A 22,398-nucleotide genomic window follows, 5' to 3' on the forward strand; every position below is an offset into this window, starting at 1 on the left:
GCGGATCACGAGGTCAGGATATCGAGACCATACTGGCTAACACGGTGAAACCCTGTCTCTGCTAAAAATACAAAAAATTAGCCAGGCGTGGTGGCGAGCACCTGTAGTCCCAGCTGCTCGGGAGGCTGAGGCAGGAGAATGGCGTGTACCCGGGAGGCGGAGCTTGCAGTGAGCAGAGATCGCGCCACTGCACTCCAGCCTGGGCGACAGAGCAACACTCTGTTTCAAAAAAAAAAGAAGTACATTCTGGGAGATAGTTATACTTGTTCTAAATAACTGGTGCAAGTTTCTCTCTGAACCATGAACCCTTTATTGTTCGTGGCTCAGTGACCAGGAATAAGACCTCAGTGTTGTGCTCCAGTACATAGCCAGAACCAGACAGATTCAACTTCCAGATCTTGGCATAATATTAGGGAATTCTTGGTAAGAAAATGGCTACCTCTGACATTACACCTCTATGCCTTAATATGCAAACATTTTTAAGCCTATGCAACTATGGAGGAAATGGTTATCTTTATGTACCTATTTCATTAACTATTTAAATATAAAGAAAATGCTTTTGTTTTCTAAACTATATTTTACAATTGTCATCTGTCATCTTTGATTTTATGTTAACTAGCTTAAAAGTGTTGCCTCTCAAGCAGTAATAATCAAAAACTAAAATTTTTATTTTTTTCAGCATAGATCATTTTTACTTTTTGAACATCCTCCCTTTGGTCTTCATATATCATTGCTCTTACATTTGATGTATATTCTGACCCAAGCCAAATTTAAGAAATAATTTATTACTAGACTGGTACCAAAATGTTTCTTTTCAATGACTGTTGTTGGACAGTTGCAGAAACACCTGATTACCAAAAAAAGTCTACGTCTCTGTTCTACACTACCTGGTTAAATGAAGACATTATTTTCAAAGCATAAGTGGGGTAGGGTGTTCCCTCTTCAAAACTGCTCTTTGACTTTCTTCCACACAGTTATTTCTGGCAAGTAGAGATAAAAACAGCTTTCTGAATAGTCATTCAAAACCGACAAAATTCATCTTTATTAAAACTCATAACCAAATTTATTGGGGGGCAATATATTTTCTGTATGTCCGTTCAGCATCACACGCACACGTGTTTTGACAGCGTGGAGCATAACCAGAGACAACTTACCTGGCATTCTGGGGGTGGGTAACTTAAGAAGTTGAGCCCGGAGAACTAACTTTGGGAGGTGTGCCCTCCTGTGATGTTCAGACATTTTACTTTGAAGAACGTTCTTTGTGTGTTTATCAGTGTTAGCTGTTTGTATTCTTTGGTACTATAATTCTCTGTTGAGAATGTTCTTGGTGTATTCACTTTGCCTTATCTATTTTCTTAACTGCTGTTGGAAATGAATCCTTTTCTCTGTACCACAGCATCCACAATACTTGGGTTGCATTTTGGCTTGTAGTCTGACAGAGGCAATCAATGCCCTGTCAGCACCAGAATCTCCTTGAAAGGGAGCAAAATAGGTTTTCAAAAGTAATAAGAAAGATAAAATCCAGGCCATCAAAGTCAATTCCTGATCAGAATTTGAAAGATAATAAAAATGAAGAACTAGCGAAGACCAAAAATGTGACTATCAAGAAAAAGACTAAGCTGAGTAAAACAACTGTAAACTTTACTATAGTGAATTGTGAAATATTGTGAACTTTTGTCCTGAGCCAGATTAAAGAGGACTAGGAGGCCTGTCTTCATTCACGCAGGTAACTGAGCCCAACGCAGACTACGTGAGCTTGTTCATACAATTTCAGATAGGAAGCAGGAAATAGAATCTCAGGTCTGAGGCAATTACTTGCTTCTGTTATATGAACTTTTAAGTATTGTTTCCTTAGAAATTACAAACTTATCTGAAACATTTAATTCTATCTATGTGTTGTGGATTGATATGCAAATTATTGTCACATTTAGAATGGATTTACCCCCATCCTGTAATGTAGTTCCCCAGTGCTTAGAAACACTGCTATGCAAAGTGAAGAAGAAAGGAAGCACCGAAAAAGGCCTCAGATAATGCCACTGACTAAATTGTGATAAAGAGAATTTGGTTAGTTCATTGGAAAAAGTTGGGATTCATTTAAAGGAATGATTAGTACTCTGCCATGAGAACTTTGTACTACTGTTGGAAAACAATTAGGTTCATCCTTTCTGTCACAGGTGAATCAACTTTTTACCCTAAATTATTTATCATATAATATTAATTCCCAGTCTTTTAAAAATATTGAAATATTGCACTTAAGTTAGCAGGAATTTTTTCAGTTTGAAGATGTTATTTTTAAAAATATATATTATTTTTAATATTTACTGTTTAATAAATGTTTGATAATGAACTTAATAAATGCCTCATATTTGCTTTCTACTTCAGAGCTATATTTCCCAGACTTCAGGTAAAGTTGCATATTACATATATTATTATTTACTTAAATTTTTTCTTTAAATTTATCACTTAATTGATTCATTCAAGAAATATTTATTAGGCACATATGTACTAGGCACTATTCGAGCCACTTTTTAAATTTAAACAACTTTAGTTTTATCCTAGGATATTGTATGTGTAAAATCATAATGGTACTTATATTTTTCTAATGTAAACTTATATGAATAATATAACTATTAAAAATGTGCAAAGGAGGCTGGGCACAGTGGCTCACACCTATAATCCTAGTGCTTTGGGAGTCTGGGATCAGAGGATCACCTGAGGCCAGGAGTTCAAGACTAGCCTGGGCAACATAATGAAACCCCATCTCTACAAAAAATTGTTAAAAATTAGCAGGCATGATGCTGTACACCTATGGTCCCAGCTACATGGGAGGCTAAGGTAAGGTGATCACTTGAGCCCATGAGGTCAAGGCTGCAATGAGCATGCCAGACATGGTGGTGCACCCCTAAAATTTTAGCTACTTGGAAGACTGAGGTGGGAGGATCACTTGAGTTCTGGAATTCAAGGCTACAATGAGCTATCATCACACCACTGCACTCCAGTCTGGGTGACAGAGTGGAGACCTTGTCTCTAAAAAAAAAAAAAAAAACTAAAAAAGAATATTTAAAGGTTTGTCCATGTTTTACCTAAAATAATTTTACATACCACCAGTGGCACTTTGGACTGCCTTGGTGTTCATAAAGCACCTTCATGTTTGTGGTCATTTTAGATCCTTTCACTAACCCGTAAAGATGTGCAGAATTATCCCCATTTTATAGATGGGAGAACTGAAGCTCAGAGAAGTGGCATCCCAAAGAATACAAATCACGGGTAGTTAAGCCGGGTCCCAACCCTGGTCTTCTACTCTAAATTTAGCACTCCTTACATTATGCCATTCCCCAGCAACAGGACTTTAAAGAAATGGAATGGGGAAGTAAAGAATGAAAAGGGGAGCTTGAGGTCAACTCTGTTATGAGATCAATGATGTGGCTAGTGCTCCATTATTCTTTGATGTTTGCACAACAGCTCTGCTTCAGCAATAAGGAGCACCAAAGAATTCACGAAGAGAGGTGTTATCAAGATTAAAGCCTGCAGAAAAATTTAATGTAATCTCCAGTTAACCAGCTGTATGTAAAAGTGATCTAGGATCATTGATCCAGGTTCTTCGTTTTTGTTTGTTTTTTGTTTTGTTTCTGAGATGGAGTCTTACCCTGTCGCCCAGGCTGAAGTGCAATGGTGTGATCTCGGCTCACTGCAACCTCCGCCTTCCGGGTTCAAACAATTCTCCTGCCTCGGCCTCCTGAGTAGCTGCGATTACAGATGCCTGCCGCCACGCCCAGCTATTTTTTGTATTTTTAGTAGAGATGGGGTTTCACCATGTTGGCCAGGCTGGTCTTGAACTCCTGACCTCATGATCCGCCCCCTCAGCCTCCCAAAGTGCTGGGATTACAGGCGTGAGCCACCTTGCCCAGCCAGATCCAGGTTCTTCAAATATGTACTATACCTCTCTTTCGAGGGTTGGTGTACCTCTCTGAAGGGTTTATGTCTTCTTTTGTCAGACTTTAAGTTTCTTCTGAGATACATGAGGTCCCACTGTGCTGACACTAAGTCAAAAACTTAATTAAATTACCAAATGTGTAATATGGGCCTTCTGAACAAAATAAGCAAATAAGCAACCAGAGATTTAGCCTTGTTCAGAAAAACTCTTAATCATCCACCACATAGTAATGTCTGGCTTTATGAATATGTTTCTATCCACACTGAACAAACTGTAAAACTATTTATGTTGAAGAATTATTGTATCTAAACAATTTGAATGAAAGAAGAGTTTTTAATAGTCAAAAAGTATTGGTAGGGCATGGTGGCTCATGCCTTTAATCCTAGCACTTTTGGAGGCCAAGGCAAGCAGATCACTTGAGCCCAGGAGTTTGAGATCAGCTTGGGCAACATAATGAGACCCCTGTTTCCACAAAAAAATTTTAAAAAATTAGCTGGGCATTGTGGCACACACCTGTGGTCCCAGCTACTCAGGAGACTGAGGTGGGATGATTACTTGAAGCCCAGGAGGTCGAGGCTGCAAAGAGCCAAGATCATGCCACTGCATTCCAGCCTGGCCAACAGAGCGAGACCATGTTCAAAAAAAAAAAAAAAAAAAATTAACATTTAACGTATGTGTATATTTATACATTAATAAGTGAACTATGAATACATATAAATTCCAGGTAACTTTATGATTCTTAAATGACATGAGTAAGGAGTTACACCACGATGGCCAGTAGTATTAGCATCATTGCTATCAGCATGAAACTGTGTGGGTAGATGATGAGTAAAGATAAAAAAGATAAAAAAGCCCTCTCCTAAATTCTCACTAAGATAGAGTTAAATAATTTGTGAAACTCCTGGCTTGTGATTGTACAAGAATACAAGATTTTAATTATAGATAAAAGTATTATCTTAAATTACTTGTTCCTTTAGTGTAAGTTTTATAAAAATATTTGTGTGTGTTTAACCTTTTTAATGTTACATTTATGTATTTGATTTCCTTGTATTTTTTAAATTTACAAGTTAGCTAAGTAATTTACAAGGGAGTGTTCATTAAACATGATTTCTATTTAACTAGAAGCTGAATTTATTTTGTTGTTTTCTGATACCATTTTGGGAGGGTATCTTTAAAATTTCTTGAATATTTTTCAAATGTATGAGTATTTCCCCAGAAAAAACATACACTCTTCATATATATTTCACAACACAGTAAAATGCTGAAATCCTGAAACAAACTAAACTTTCTTCTGAATATGTATGATCTTGTTATAGCAGAAATGCACAGCAGTATATATCTTACTTATATTTAATTTCAGAAAGACTATCTTTGCTTTCTTTTTCAAGGTCATTTAATCCTTTATAAATAATATAGTTCATTATAAGAGTATGTTAGAGGCTTAGAGGCAGATTTAAATGAAGAAACCATGGTAGAGTATTAGTTCAGAAAAAATATCCCTGGAAAATTATTCAAGCATAAAAAAATTGAGTATAAATTTGGGCAAGTTGTCATCTAAATTTTGTAGAAATATAATTTTAAATAGTTTGACCTAAATTTTTTAGTGTGCCTGTGTGTGTATTTTATATATGTGTGTGTAATTTTATATATATAAATGCTATATATATATATAAAATGACTATATTTCAATGTACGTTGGAGTTGGTATGGTGGAGAGAAGTTGAGCACGTTGGAGTCAGACCTGAGTTTCAATTCTGGCCATGTTATTTAAATGCACCAAGTCCCATCTGTAATAATATAAAAGTAATACTAGTTTGCAGTAGTATCATATTAAATGATAAAACAGTGCCTTTTTCATAATAAATGCACAAGAAATGTTTTTACTGTCCCTTATTCCATAATTAATTAAAAATAAAAATTGAAGACTTAAAAAAATACTCTGACCTAACTTTGTTTTTTAAATTAAGACCAATGGGGTAAGTTTTAATTGCTGTGTCTTGCTTTGTTTCATTGTGAATCTGATTCTGTGACCAGATTAACCCCTTCTGAGATCCCTCGCTACACCAGTTTAAGTCTAATAGAAGTTTATGTTATATAGCACAACTCCTTTCCTGCTGCCAAGAAGCTTATTTAAATATAAGTGGAATCATTTATTGATTACAAAACTGAAATATGCAAAGCATTTTTCATATCCCCTTCATGTGAGTGAATGCAGGATGGAGGCTCATTTCTAACATGAAATGTGAAAGTGCATCTAGGCACCTTTTTTTTTTTAAACAACACATGGATACATTTAGCTTACTTTTCCAGTGGTGCCAGTAACCCAATAGGACACTTTTCTTTACGTGAAGTGTTATTGGAACAAAGTTGTCTCTTGTGCTGCCACACAGTGAGTTGGGTATGTATGAACTTGTGTATAAGACATTTGTGCGGGCAAAATACAAAAACATGAAAAGGAAAACATTTCCGTTATTTGACTGTTTTTCCCACTGAATATTAGAAATGCTTGTTTCCAGACTTAATAATGAAAACCTCTCGTTAATCATAACTGTGTTCTAGATTTGAAGGGGTCATAGAGAAGTTATTTCTAAAGGACATTCATGAGTCAATCTTGAGGATACAAAGGCAAAAGTTAATAATCATTTCATTGCTTATTAGTGTTTATTTTCTTACCCATGAGGCATTTTGTTTAACTCTGTATTTTTATATAACAGTGGATTGGGGGTTGGAGGAGAAATGGGGGTAAAGTGGCTGGCTTTCACCCCAATTGAATAGCTGAGTTACTTGCCTTGAAACTATGCTTACACAGCAAGCAACACTATTTTTACTTAGATTGTGTGTGTGTGTGTGTGTTTACAGAATAAAAATAGCCATGTTTTTCTAAAAGTGTTTTTATTCCCAAGTCACATACAAGTTTTCCTAATTATTAATTGTTTTTATTGTGGGGAGGTGGCTTCAAGAACCATGATAGAGATTCTTAGGAGTGTGTAGCAAAGGTTGCACGCTCCACACACACACATATCCCCCCACCACCCTTGGTGGCTGACCTCTGTTGACATAGCTGACTACACACAGACTGGCAGGCAGAAAGCAAGATAGGACAAAGGACACACCCACAAGGCATAGCAACACCCTTTTCTCATGCTTGATGGCCTCTGTACACTGCCAAATGTGTACTAGGTCATGATCATTGCTGAATGCTAACATAAGTGTTCAATAGGACTTGTCACATTTTAATTTTCACAGCAGTTCTAGCAGGAAGGTAGGTATTATTGTCCTCATTTTACAGATGAGGAGACTGAGGCTCAGAAAATGTGTTTTACTCCTACAAGGAAGTGAAAAGTAGGATTCAAACTTTGATCTGTTGGCTCCAAAGCCCACTCACTTCATTAACTACCACTCTTGTCTTCCCCTGATACTTATATCACAGTAGTCTGATACTACAGATTTGCAGTTGCTAAGAAAGTGAACCAGGATCTCTGATTTTTATGATTTTGTGAGTTGAAGGTTGTTTAAATTCCAGATTTTATTCCCAAAATATTATTTTCAAAATGTTGACAATTTTAAAGCCAAACAGCTTTTCAGTTCCACTGATGTTGCAGCCTGGAGCCACAGAATCAACCTCTAATGATTGAGTGAGAACAGAAGATTTGACAAGGCAGTGAAGGTTAAGGCTCCCTTCCCCACCAGTGCAGCACCTGCTCGTACGGCAGGAAAGTAAACACCATGTTTAACAATTACAGGTCTGGGTAATGTGGTTTGGTCTTCATACCTTCACTCAGGTGGAGCCCGAGAAGTTGAAGACACTAACGGAAGGTTTGGAAGCCTACAGCCGTGTCCGGAAAAGGAACAGAAAGTAAGCACTTTTTAAAAATTTTACTTTGTTTTTCAAGGATATAATTTACTGTTTGTCCATCAAAGGGACAACGAAATCTCACTGATTCTGTCCATGTTGTGGCCTGCCTAAGTAAAGTTTGTTACCACCAAAGAGGACCGTTATAGACAAGCCAAATTAGCAATTACAGAAAATATCCTCTTAACAATTTATGTTTACACTCTGTGTAATATTTGCCTCTTCATCAGTTCTTTCTTCATTTCCTGCATCTTCATTCCTCTCATTTAGTGGAAAATAAAATATAATTCATATTCTCAACATATAGGAATTAAATAGGCTCTGGAAGTGTAGTGAATCATTCCATTTGCAATTCAAATAATTTGGGGAGTAAATATCCCTCGTTGTACACGTAAATAATTTTGGCAGATTAACTACTAGTCAAAGTGATGCGAAATAAAGATTTTTTTTTGTTGTTGCATGAGGGGTGTGGACTTGAAAGTAAGTTTTTCTTTGGAATTACAACAAGAAGTTGAATTTCAGGCCAGTATTATTAAAGTTTTTCTAAATATTTATTTTCTGAATAAATGTAGTACAGACAAGCAGATAATATTCGAAACACAGTTTTTACTGTGATACAATGTATGTTTATGTATCATAACTATTATTTTGTATTAAGGTAGAGAACTACAAATGTGCTTCTCTATATGTACATAGAAAGCTATTTAAAAATGTGTAATTGATATACCTGTTCCGTTGCTATACTAATTTCCACATTATCAAGCAACCAAGAATTACATATTAATTAATTTTTATTCATTTGCAAAATGATCCTCACATTTCCCCCAAATATTGACACATAGGCTTAATGTGTTTATGTATTATCATCTTCCTAAAAATACCATTTTAACTTCTGTTTGTACATCAAGACTTACAAAGTGGAGATCAGAATGATTCGTAGTGTATCTTGCATAGAAGGCTTATCTAATGATATCAGTAATATCTATTAGAAAGCATTCTCTTTCACTTTATGGTGTTTCCCATAATTCTGGCCAGAGGCATAATTTTAGAAGTCAACAAATCTTAGGAAGACTCTTCACCTCAATAAAAGGTATCTGAAAAGATGACAGCTGCAAGGGGCAAACTCCTATGTCTCTATGTCCTGGACTCCTTTAAAAGGTAGCAAATTGGTATTGGTTGTGTGAAAGGCCAAGTTAATTGCCAGATAACATCCCTCTAAACCTGGTAAGGAAAACAGGGATCAGGGTCCCTTCTACTCTTACTGAAGCACACTTGCTATGCAGAGCTTAGCAACAAGATAAGGCCACTAAAATTAATACAAGGTCTGGATGAAAGGAGGAAAATTGCAAATTACCTACATCACAAATTTGCAGTGGGCCAGTTGCTGTAAACTATTCAACAGTACCCATTTCTTTGGTATAAAAGAGCCCTAAAAATGTTTCCTACAGTGAAACATGCCAGTTACTTGGATTATGCACAAAATAAAGTTAATAACAGAAATAAAATAACTCCTCCAAATATTCAAATACACTGCCTTGAAATAAGCTGAATTTTCCCCATGTATTTGCTATTAAGCAATTTCTGAAAGGTAATAAGTAACAAACTACAATTTTAAAAATTTTTCTTCAAAGCCAGTTTCCTATTTGCAGTAAATTAATGTGAGATCTATCTAAAGGAATTCTCCTCATGATAACCATAAACTTAAAGTACAAATTGGAGAAGTAAAAGTAGAAAATACAAAACTAACACTTATAAAAAGAACTTTATTTACCATACTATTGTCTAAGCAGACAGACTTTCCTTTTCGATGCCTAGTAGAATGCTTTACATTTTGCACATGTAATTGTAAATTCATCATTTTATTCTCCCAGTCACAAGATGGGCCAAAATTACTGAGTCCATTTGCAGATGCGGACACTCAGACTGAAATAGTTTAAATAATTAGTTGAAAGTCCTACAACTGATAAATTATATGTTGAAACAAATCATTTTTTAATTTATGCATTTATTCCCAATTTAAGGAGACAAATTTAGCAAAAAATCTGTGCCAGGAACAGTGCTACAGTCCCTGAAGCTCACTGTTTAGTGAAAGAGACAGATGCAGAAACAAATAATTCAAATGTCAAAATTGCAACAACAGCAATATATATACATACTATATTTTGGGGTCATAGGGAAAGGGCAGATAAAGAAAGGGTTCCTAGAGGGGATGATATGTGGGCCAAGCCTTAAACACTACATAGGCATCAGCTACACAAAGGAAACAAAGACCAAGATGGGGTGGGATAGTGTGTAGATAAGAGCAGCAGTTGGATTTTGAGGACTATAAAGTATCGGATGGGAAGTTATAAGAGGTATAAGCAGGAACCAGATCAAAAAGGGCCTAGTAAGGGCAAATCGGATGTTTTACTGTTTTGGAAGTGCCTAAAGGGGGCAGGTGGTTGCATTTTTCACCTTAGGTATGGCGGTGTAGGAGGACAAATTTTAAGGCAACAATATTGAAGATGAAGAGATTGTTCAGGAGCCACGGCAGAATACAAGGGAGAACGAGGACCCAAACCAGGAGCTGGCGGAGTTGGGGATGAGGATGGAAGAGAAGGAATGTGGTCAAGAAATACTTAGGAGGTAAAATAGAAAGAACATGGGGTGATTGATCAGAATGTAAAGGAAAGGGAACAAAATCAAGGACAGCTCTCAGGTTTTCAGCTTGGGTGACTTGGTAGGTTGTAGATACACTGACTGAAGTGGAGGTTACAGTGGGAAGCTGTTGAGTACAGTTTGGGGTGCCTGTAGGATAGGCTGGACATACATGCCTGAAACTGGGGAGAAATGGTATTTGACAGTGTACAAATGACTGAAGTCACACAAAGATACTTTGACCAATTTGAAGAATAGTAGGCTAAGGATTGAACATGCATTAGAATGAAGAAGATGGGAAGAATGGTCAGTGAGGAGGAGGAGAATCAGGGAAAGTAGATAGAGTCTCAGAAGTCAAAGACTGCTAAAGTGATCAACAGAGGTCCAGTAAGACAGAAACTGAAAAATCTCCATCAGATTGGACAATTTGAAGGTCATTGGTAAACTTAAGTGAGAACAGTTTCCAGTAGAGTGATGCGTATACACACAAAGTGGCTATGGGTTGAAGATTAAATAAGAAGGAAATAGGGAGAGGAGATGTAGATTATTTTCTTCTTTCTACCCATAATGTGAAAATTTTCTGAAAAATAACTAAGAAAGAATTTTTTAAATGACAAAGATTTGACTGCTTTTGTAGACTGAGGGGAAGAAGAAAAGAGGAAAAGGTTGAAAAAGGAAGGTGTCATTTGGAACAAGATAATTAAGAGGTTGGTTTTTTACCTGGACTGAAGTCCTGTTTCTACCACTTCATAGCCGTATGTTCGTAATTTCCCTGAGCCTAAATTTTTCATTTCTAAAATGGACATAATCCTACTTTAGAATTGTTGTAACATAGATAATATAGAGAGAGCCTCAGCACAGTACTTGGCACATGTCATTTAGTAAATAGCTATTTTTCTTATGAAGATACAGGTGAAAGAAAGAAAATTATCTGTTATTTTTACCAGTTGAAACATTCTACCATGATATTAGATGTTTAGAATTTTATGTAGTCGTTTTAATCTTCAGTGTCCTCGAACTATACAACAAATAAATATCTTTAAATGAATGTTCTAATTATATCCTAATAGCAACATATTTATTTAACACATTACTTAGGACAATTTTGTACTTAAAAGCAGAAATAGCTTTATTAAAGAAAAATTCCACAATGTTATGGTTTTCATTTAGGCAAGGAGCAAATCTTCTGTCTATAGGTATACATTTCTTGGGAAACCTGATTTTTTGTGAATCTGGAAAACAGTAAAGTGATTAAATAAATCATACTTTCACTTTAAAACCAAGGAGTGATACTTACCATGTTAAATTTTCTTAGATCTTCATACATTCCCCAGGCATTCGGTTTCAGAGTGCAGGGTTCTTGACTTTTATGTCTCACCCATATTTGTTACGTACTGGATGAAGTGAGTCACTTAAACTCTAAACTGACAGTGAAGAACAACTTGCAATTTCTCATTTCCCTTCTATTTCTTGTACTATTCATAGATGTGTACCTGGCTTTTTTAAAAAAATTAGTGAATTTAAAGATAATATATGACAGTATAGCCAATGAAGTTGAGAAGTGGCAATTATCTCCATTAATAATTAGAAATGTGATTATATGAACATCTGTTACTTAATCAAGTAGGTTTTAGAGTGTCCATTAGTAAAAATGTTTATTATTAAATGTCAGCGGGGAATAGAAAATAGTAGAAGAAACTCCACAGGGAGGCCCTCTGGACTGAAAGACTGAATTTTGACTAATTGTTCATTTCTTGAATTCATAGAGCTTTTTCTTCCTCTTTTAAATTCATTATTCCCTGACCTGACCAGTAGCTGGTCTGCAGATTTGACATCTGGGAGAGTCTCTCTTTATCTCTCGAATCTCATGAGGTATACAAATAATTTCATGCCCCACATCTATGTATTTATTTTCTCTTCCAAAAGTAGTCATTTCTCCCTCTATTAACAACTAAGTTGTGTTAAAGGTGAAACATTATACTAGTTTAACTTGAATTAATGCAAAGTGTTTACAAATATTTTAAATATCTTGAAGAATGAGATGACAAAACTCCTGAAACTTTTTCTCAACAAGTAATGTTGAATCGTTTTTGTGCTTGAATGGTAATTTTTATTGTAATTTTTCATGGTTAGGTAAAAGTTTTTTACCTATGACTATTACTTTTGAAAACTATAGTCAAATATCCGTTTTCTTCATTACAAAATTAGAATTGATTTCACCAATTCTCCTTAAAAAGTCATGAAGTATCACATACAGTTGTCATAATACCTATTCCATCAAATTGTTGTAAGGATTAAATGAGATAATGTATATAGAGTTTTAATACAATACTTGGCATATAGACATTTTAAAATAAATAACAGGTATTTCTTTTACTAAGATTAAAGGTGAGAGAACCAAGGTTCTCTGGAGGTTTTTCGTTAAAACATTGTAACTTCATTTTAAATATTTATAACTTTATATAGTCAATTTTAAACTCCTAAGATAGTCTAATCAAAATTTATAATAAATAAATGTCTTTTAAAACTTATGTTAATACATCAAACTTATGTTCATACAAAAGAAATAGTAAGGATAAAATTATTTAACACATTACACACAGTATGATATTGTCAGGCAACATGGCAATGATAATACTGTCAGAACCCTTGCCAAGCAGCCTCAGCAAACCCCAGGTGGCCTTACAGAGTGCTCCTAGGAGCTTGCTTGGCAGACACCTCATTAGGAAAACAACTGAGACTGACTCCATGAGATGACCAGGGCCCCTTGAAACTGGAATGGGTAGGTAAATGGAAGACAGTACATGCATAATAAAAAAACTTCTTACATAGCAGTTAGAAGGAATGAATAGATTATACAAACTAGATGGTATGTAAAACAGTTATCAGGAGAAAAAAAGTCGAGTTTGTGTATCTGACACCTTTTGTGTGTGTGTATTTTTAAAAACATGCATAAAACAATACTAAAGAATAAAAGCAGACTAAAAGTTGAGGGGGGAAGGTGAGGGAAAATGGGACCAGGATGGATAACAACTGGGGACTCCAGCTTTATTTTTTTAATATAAAAGACTTAAAGGAAATAGGTAATTTATTAACATTTCGTTCCAGGAGAGGAATATGTTAGGTTTATTTTATCCTGTGTACTCCTCTGCATTTTTAAATTTCTAAAAATAAATGACAAAAATATAAAAGCTAAAGACTAGCTTACAGGGCAGCGAAAGGTAGAGGAGAAGTGGTTGATGCCATATTACCCTTATAATTTGGTTAAAACCAATACACTCATTTTTCCTTTCAGTTAAACTGACCTAAGTACATATATTTTTTTTGAAACATAGGACCATCTGGGCCACCTTTGACAACTATTTTTGTTTAGCAAATACATAGAGCATCTATGATATGTCTAGCACTATGGTACTCAGAGGTGGAAAACTCGGAGTTCTCAAAGTGTAGACAGAAACTCAGTGTATACATTGTCCAGTCCTGGTGTGTGAGGATAAAACCTAGTGAAAGCTATGGTAAACTGAACTAAAGTTCAAAAATGTTTCGAAACACCCTGCTAACCAAACTAAATACGCCAGTAAGCCAAATTCTCCCACGACTGCAAATTTCCAGTCTCCATGGTAGATGCTGAGATAGGACTTAACTCATGGAAACGCATGCTAACCGCCTGTTACGAAAACGTTACCTCCAGCAGCTTTTCTAGTAATTGTCATGACAGGATAAATGAAAAAAATCACCTTAGTATTTGGAAAAAATAGGTAATTATTTATTTACGTAAAGGAGGAAAAACAAGTTAACAGGATGGGCAAAGTGGACATAACCACAGGGGTGGGTAGCATGGATTTACCTGATTTTAGTTCAACAGCTTCATAGATTTAAGCTTCAAAAATGGTAGATGCACCGTGTGTGTTATTCAGGCCAAACATGTGTAATGGAATGCTAAGTGGAGAAAAAAGGTCAGAGAAGTGATAGGCACCCTGAGGCTGTCATTCTTTATCTGTTCAAATATTTACATCATTTTGGCTTATGGGAAAATGCGCTGGGCGGTAGGCTGGGAGCCTCAGGTGCGTTAGAGTTAAGCTGTTTTCCACCCAGGAACGGGCCCCGGGATTTCAGCCTTCACTAGCTCAACTCCAGAGCCAGAACGCTCCAGAGAGGGCAGAGGGAGCTCCCTAGTGGCCAGAGCCTGCAGTTCAGCCCCTCCGCCCTTCCTCTGGTCACACAGCCAGGCTGCCTGAGAAAGAAACAAGAAGCAATGCAGGGCCAGCCGGAGCCAGGGAGCATGAGCAGTGTCTCTGGGAGAGGGAACCCGTGGCCCAACTTTCTTCCCAAATCACCAGATTGTGGAAGAAGCATGTGGAAGAGGAAGAAGTCCATCTCCCCCCCCCGACAATCTGTTCAACTTTTCTTTTCAGTAGTTTTGTGACTTTAATCATTAGTATTCAGTGGTAAGAATCCCAGGGTGATGTTTTGTCATCTGAATTTTCCAAACGCGAGTATAAATTGGCTTTCTCTCGTGGAATTGGTACTTTTGTTTTCTGATTAGGAAATTAAATTGAGTTTTGTTTCTTTAATTTTTTAATCTGGTGTGTTGTTTTCATTAATTCCAGAAGTGGAAAGCTAAATAACCATTTAGAAGCTGCTATTCATGAGGCCATGAGTGAACTGGACAAAATGTCTGGGACTGTAAGTTAATTTATTTTTCCATTATACTGTGTTTCTTAGAAAATAAATTATGTTACACTTTTTGGTAAAGTCTCTTGAATATTGTCAAGCAACTCACGTAGCAATACTAAATTACTAGCCTAGAAAAAGAAGACAAATATCAGAAAAGATTCAAAGTCATTTAAGAAAAAAAAAAAAACCTACTGCATTAACTATGTCTTTCTTCCTGAGATAAGTAACTTTTGTTTTGCCACATAACATTCTTTTAAAATATGAGCAGCAAAATATTGATGTTCAAACCACAGCTTTCTGCACTTGACTCTGTGAATGGCCGTGGCCATTACTGTTGCCTATATATTTAGTAATGCAAATTTTGTTCTGTCCTTTGAACCAAAAGACAGTGGGGGTCAAGATCAAGAGTATATAGACCTCTCATATCCCATTTTTATTGAACTGTGCATGTAATAGCATTGAGTGTGAGAAGTTTAATCGTTATCCTCCAGTTCACACATTGACTGATGTAAATACTTAAAATATAATTTTGGTAATCTGTTAAAAATGTGAATTGTCTAGGCTATTTCGCATGAAAAATAATTTATTTTATTTGACCTTATGTTACAAGGTTATCTGAATCCCAACAAACCATCCAATGGCAATTGAATGATGGGATTAGTATGGGTTTTAGAGATTTTGTAATCCAACCAACCCATCATTTCGCAGATGGGTGAATTGAAGCCCTGAGACATTAAATTTCCTGATAAAATTATAGGAAAGATCTAGATTGGGGACTATAAACTCAAATGTTTTCTAGGGCCAGTCAAATAGTAAAGTGGGTCAGGTATGAGAAAACAGCAGTTGGAATGGATGAGAAATGCCAGTGAAGATCCATGGGTTAGGGTAGGCTACCAATCTAGAGGCTCAGCACAGTAAAAGCCATTACTCACCTGAGTCTGGTGCTCGTTGAGGAAGGGGTTGCTCCACACCAGCGCACAGATTCTTTCTTTATCTAGTGACCACCTCTCTTAGGACCTCAGAGTGCTTCATTATATCCTTTGCATTTTGCCTTGAAGGTAAAAGAAAAGAGCATGCTAAGAATACTGCCAGCATAGGTTTATGAGCCAGACCAGTCATTCTGTTGACTTTCCACTGACCTGACCTAATCACATGATCTTCTTAAGTAGAATAGGAAATAGAGCATAGAATGTGCCTGCCCAGGAAAAAGAGAAAATGAGTTTGGCCATCGTCTCTCTAGACTCTGCCTCAGGACATTTGGCCCTGGTGGAAATCAGGTAGTTGAGAGTAGTAAGGGCCGGGGCAACCTAGGAGGCATGTGCTGTCTCCAGAAGGCATTCCGTCCATGCTCCAGCAGATCTTAGACATCTGGGAAATTGTGTTCATGTTGCAAGATCTTTCCATTTTTCATACAAAACTAGAAGTCTAGAGGTAAAATTTCTCATTTTTATGTGTTGACAACTGTTTTAAAAAATATTAAAGTGCCATATGGCTAAACAAAATACCATTTCAGGCCACATTTGGTCCACAGATTACTAGTTTGCAGTCTCAGTTATAAAAAGTTTCTTTCCTCAGTTGTAAAAAGTTTTGGCTCTTTACTACAGACTAGTGGCTTTTAAAAATGTGTATGGAAAAGATTAGGAGGAATAGGCAGATTGAAAAACCCATAAATATTATTTAAAATTTGAAAATATTATTTTTTTAAAAGCATTCTGCATTTGAGTCTGGATAGCATTGCCCTTTGCTGTTGTCTAAACATTATTTTTAAGCATGTAATTGAGCCAACTTGTAGTGGATCTTGAGAGTCAATTGTACTCATCTCTTCCTAACCCTAAGTCCTGTGACATAAGGTTGGCCAGGATAAAAGTTTTATACCACAGAAACTGGCAAAATGCTACAATGGACTTGTGTCCAAATGCTGATAAAGCATTTGCTACACCACTGCCTTGGGTTCATCCCTCCTCTCCTGGGTCTTGGACCTTGCTCCTTCCCACCGATAGCTACAAGACAATTTGATCACTCCCTCCTCCAAATTATATCTGCTATCTAATGCTGCTCAGCCACTGCTCAATCTGATGAACAGCACTAAATGTTGCTAGTTCCTGCATTAGTACATAAAGAAAGGTGAATTGTATTAACTGCTCCTCCCAGACTACACAATTTCAGATCTGCCAACAGATGATAGTGGTATTCTCTTTTCCATTTTGATTCTTCTTATGAACAAACATCCTTAGGCTGAGCTATGTGTGCATGTTCTTGTAATTTGTGACCCTTCCTAGTCATTGTAAAATAAGTAGGGTAACAAAGTGAGGGAAAAAAAGGGGCATGTTTGTTGTGTAATTATTCACTCTTCCAGGCTGTAGTGAAGTTGGTGATCTAGGGTCTCTGACAGGGAAGGCTTTATTTTTGTTTTAAATGGACAATGGGGTAACAACTGCACATTGCATTTGCCATACTTGATTTTGTCCAGTTCATCCTTTGTTTTCCACTGTCTATTGGCACCCCCAGAGTGTTGCACTGCTTATGAGTTTCTAGCATTCTGCATTCTCTGTAGTGACTGTGGGCACACTGACAGCTGGGGTCTTGGTAAACATTTGAAGTGCCTCAGGATATCAGTAATTGAAAGTGAAAGCCAGAGTCTACTCCCTACCCTGTTTCTTTGTCAGAAATTGTATGGTGTTTGTGATTTCATCCTCTGTTGTTGTTGTTTTTTTCCTACCTTTTTATTTCCAGGTACACCAAATCCCACAGGGTGACAGACAAATGAGACCCCCCAAACCCAAGAGGAGGAAGATCTCCAGATAACAGAGACTACTCCACTAATGCGCAGTGTTTAATAAAGGAACATGCACAGATGTATTTGTATATAGGTATTGATATAGCCACTGTTATATCAATATTTAGACTATGGCAGATAGCTACCACCACCACAGGGTGCTAAAAGAAACAGTGATACAAAAGTTTTTTGATCAGGAAGGATAATGAATGCTGGAAAAACCAATCAAAATATCTGTGTGATGAGAGTGATAAATGGTCAAGAGATTACTGAGAAACTCTTTTTCTATAATACTAAATTGTGATTATAAGAAATAGTCCAAATGTTTCTGAAGAATTTTCAATGTTGTATATAGAAAATACAGAATTTCATGGTGATATCAGAAATGTAAATATTGTACAATATTGTCATGTACAAGCGTACCTAATGCACACTTTATCTTTTATTGTACAAAGAAATAGTGTACAAAATTCTTTGGTTTCTATGGAGTACACCTACCAGAGACTACCAGTGTAAAGTGATAAATAAAAATACAATCTAAATGCTTTTCTATGATAATGTAAAAGATGCTGTTTTTGTATTTAACAGCAGAGAAAAGGCATGATGATGTAATATCTGAATTATGACATACACTGCACACCACTGAGTGTCCATTTATATTGTGTGTTTGGAATGAACCTTGCCTGGAAGCACTGGACTCAATTTCGGGTGTCTAGGAAATTGCAACCTTGCAGATTTCTAAAGGGAAGAGGGCTCACAGGTCTAAATTAAGAATTCAGAAACTGCAACCATTTGTTGCATATTTTTTTTACCTAAGTTTTAAAATAGAATAGGTTTTATAAAAAAAAATCTTAGATGGAATATTTTACTCAGTCATTTCTGTAGTTAACGTTTGATAGCCACCTGTTGAAGCAGATAGCTTATACTGACTGCACCATCGCTGGTGCTCAGAATTGAGGGTTTTTTGCAAATGATATCTGACAAGGTAAAACTTTCTATTTCCATACATGGAGGCAAAAGCCCCACTTTGCAACCATTATTAGAGGTAAGGTTGATTATAATTCATTTTTTTTTGTAGTGGCAAAAATAAATATGAATCATCAAAGCAAGTTTCATATCCATTCATCAGTATTACTTAACCCAGAAGTTAAGGTGGCTTACAAAATTATTAGCAATGGTAATTTTTTTATCAGTATTGTGTAACATATCAGATTTATTTTATTTAAAGAATTATTTATACCATTAACAGATTCTTATATATATTAATGTGGCTAAAATGTGCAGGTTAAATCTATTAACCAAATTATTTATATTATATTAAGTAAGAAAAAATGTGAAACAAATGTAGAGAGAAAATACTACATTACAAGTATACAAACCTAAAACTGTGAGCCATTGTAAAGTACAAGGTAATTAATAAGAAATGTAGCACAACGTAATTTTCCGTCTTCTTCTCACAATTTTTGTGGTGGTGGTATTACCATATCTTCTAGGCAGTTAAGCAAAGTTTAGGCTTCCAGCCTGACTTCAGTTGATGGATTGTGAAAAGAAGGGATCTGTTATCCCTTTATTCTTGGAACCACCAGTCCCTGCCCCAAACCCTTAAACCCCTAGAGAGCACTGTCTTGTCCTCTAGCCTGGGGCTCAGGCAACAGTCTGCCACTCAGGCTGCTAGGAGGTTCTCCAATAGTAGGCTCAGCAGCTCAACCTGCCCACCACCTCACCTACTGCTCCTCTCCCACCCACCGCCCAAACTCCTCAGTCCTGTCATGTAGCAGAGTTCCAGTAACTCAGGAAAATGGAGACCAAGGTCATTCCTTGAGTTGGTTTCTTAGGGCCACAGCACAGAGCATGCCACCTGGGCTCGCTTTTGATAGCAACAGCTCTTAGTTATTCCCCTAGGTCTCCTTTGTCTCTCTGTCCCTCTGTTCCACTTTCAACCTACCCCCAAGCCTGACGGAATGCAGCTGGCTACCCTGGGCTTCATGACCTCAAAGTAGGAACCCTTCCTTCAGGGGTAGGTTCATTTTGTCTCTCTTGTAATGGTGGGATTGCCTGCCCAGTTCCTTCATGCAGTCACAGGAAGTAATCTTTTGTGTAGTTTAGTTGACACATGTTTATAAGTTAAAAGTTGATGTGGCTAATATGTTTAAACCATTAATGTCCTTTTTTTTTTTTTTTTTGCGCCAACCTGTTTTTCTACTGTTTTTTTCTACACATTTTTGTTTGTTCACAGACAGACATACATGTGTGTTTGTAGGCTGGGTGTGTCTGTATGTGTGTCTGTGTTGACATGTAGATTTTTTAGCCTTTGCTTTTCTGTCTTTAGGCTGAGTTTGTGTTGACCAAGCCTTCTTTTTGGTATTTTGAGCTAATTCAGTTTGTGCTTCCCTCCCATCGTATACTTTACATCAGTAGACAATGTAAAGTATGTTTGTGCCCATGATTTCACTGGTTGCTCTGGCTTTGATATGGGTGCTAGGTGTAGTAGTTTCAGTCCACGTGGGTTTTTTTCCTCTCTCTTACAATTATATGGTTTTGTGTAAGCCGTTAATGTAAATATTGTTAGCATTACAGGTCATACAGTGCTGTAACATTTTTTAAAATGTTGCACCTACTTTACAATTAAAAAATTGGTCACTCACACTTCAATTTTGCCCATAGAGCCATTTCTTTCTCTTTGTATTGAAGCCAATTCATTTTTTTAAATGAAGGCTAGGCCTTCTATGTTACCAAAATTTTTATTCCCTAAAATAAACTTTTTTTAAGAAACAAATCCAAGAATGGAAACAGATGAAAAAATTTTTCTTCTTTAAAGAACATAATAGTTCCTGCTGGAAAAGGAAATCTAATTTTATTTTGTGTCCCTTAACAGTCTTAGGAAGCACAAGGAGAATAAACTAAACCTCTAAGAAGGTTTTAAAAATTATTTCAAATGAGTGGAAAATTAACTGAGCAGCTTTTGTGTGATTTGTCTTGTTTGTAGCATTAAATGCAAACCAGGGTTTTTATTTATTTAAAGGAACATTTTTGGCTTGTACTTTTTAGTACCATTATGAATGAAAATGCTTTAAGAACATTCATCCCTTGTGATATCATGGGCCACTTTTAGTCTTTTATTTGGACCCTGACTTTGAGTTTTTGCTATGTCTGTTCTTTAAGTAAACACAGCCTTCTTATTGCAACGTAACACTGCAGAATTGCAGGAGGAGAAGAGGGCAGTTATTTCACTTTCTGTAAGTTTTAGGAAGATTCTTATATCCTACGAGGTGACTCATTTTTCATTTTAGACCATGATAGCACATTGTTGTTAACTTTGGTAATCTTCCATGCAGTTTGCAGTGTTCCCTTGCAAGTCACAAGCATATATGCATTAAGATTTTAAAATCTAAGATGCTTAAAATGTTGGTGGCATTGCTCTTTCTGAAAAGAAAGCCAAAAGACTAGGCCTTGCTCAAAATTGGATATCTTGTTTACTTTGCCCATTTATGCCCAAATGGTGTAATGCAAGACTCAAGCCTTTTCAATGTAGTATATCAAATGAGTTGTGCATTGATTCATTTGGGGGACATGAACAAAAATTATCAACCAGCCAGAAGTGTAATATTGAATTAGTTTATCTTTTTCTTTCATTCACTCTATCACATTTGCATTAGCCAAAGAGATAAGAACATTAGTAATTCATATGTGTAAACAACCCAGAAGTGAATATTAAATCAGTGAGCCAAAAAGCAATAAACAACTCAAGCATGGGAAATCCTGCTAACAGTGGGGAGTCTGATATAAAAAAAATATATAAAAAGCATTATCTTCAAATATGAAAGATTAATTTGTATCTACTGTAAATATGTATTACCAGCCTTATCTGCATTTATACACACTGTGTGTGTACCTCAGTGACCTTTTATAAACCGGAAAAATGGTTGATTTAATAATTTGTTATGTAAATACAAAGTTGTCTATAAATTGGAAAATTTGATGCCAGATGGCTTCATAATATACAAATGTGTTTTGTAACATCATGCCTTTATGGATTAAGTATAAATACACTGGATTGTCTATGTAGAAGTGTAGCAGTTTACATTTCACCTGCATTTCACATGGATCTTTTTGTCCAAATGGTTATACTAATAGGAAAAGAAAATGACTTGAACATTTTCAATATGAAAAACAAATATGGTTTTGATTTTACCAAAATTCCTTTCCACACCCAAGAATCTGTTAAGTTCCATGCCAAATGTTTTGCATTATGAGATTTCCACATGAGATTAATTGATCCATGACAGGGATCTACCTAGGAAAACTCTGCAGCTGAATTATTCTTTTTGAGAGACAAGCTACACATCTTTCATTCTAACAGTAGGCAGGGGAAGAGCCCAGCCTCTTATTGCTTTTTAACTTATTCTTGTCTTTGTTTCCACATGTCTTAGAAAGCACCACACAGATGAATGGGGTCTAGCTTTTGTGAGCAAAGGTGGCTACAGAATGTCGCCTCAACTTTGGGCTATTGACTTGGGCAAC

General features: G+C 36.2%; 1 protein-coding gene across 13 annotated transcripts in view; it reads left to right on the plus strand.

Moving 5' to 3' along the window:
- Positions 1 to 20,529, plus strand: part of MBD5 (methyl-CpG binding domain protein 5) — a 505,406-nt gene extending 484,877 nt beyond the window's left edge. For 11 of the 13 annotated variants that reach the window (XM_073019666.1, XM_073019664.1, XM_073019662.1 and 8 more), the window contains 3 exons: positions 7,678 to 7,790; positions 15,035 to 15,110; positions 17,835 to 20,529. In XM_073019666.1, the coding sequence (XP_072875767.1) occupies positions 7,678 to 7,790; positions 15,035 to 15,110; positions 17,835 to 17,906 (261 nt within the window). In that variant the 3' untranslated portion in view covers positions 17,907 to 20,529. The remainder of the gene's footprint in view (positions 1 to 7,677; positions 7,791 to 15,034; positions 15,111 to 17,834) is intronic. The other 2 variants (XM_007964934.3, XM_007964937.3) reach the window with 1 other exon arrangement.
- Positions 20,530 to 22,398: the final 1,869 nt, after the last annotated feature.

Source organism: Chlorocebus sabaeus, chromosome 10 (assembly GCF_047675955.1).
Source record: "Chlorocebus sabaeus isolate Y175 chromosome 10, mChlSab1.0.hap1, whole genome shotgun sequence".
Classification (NCBI taxonomy): Eukaryota; Metazoa; Chordata; class Mammalia; order Primates; family Cercopithecidae; genus Chlorocebus; species Chlorocebus sabaeus.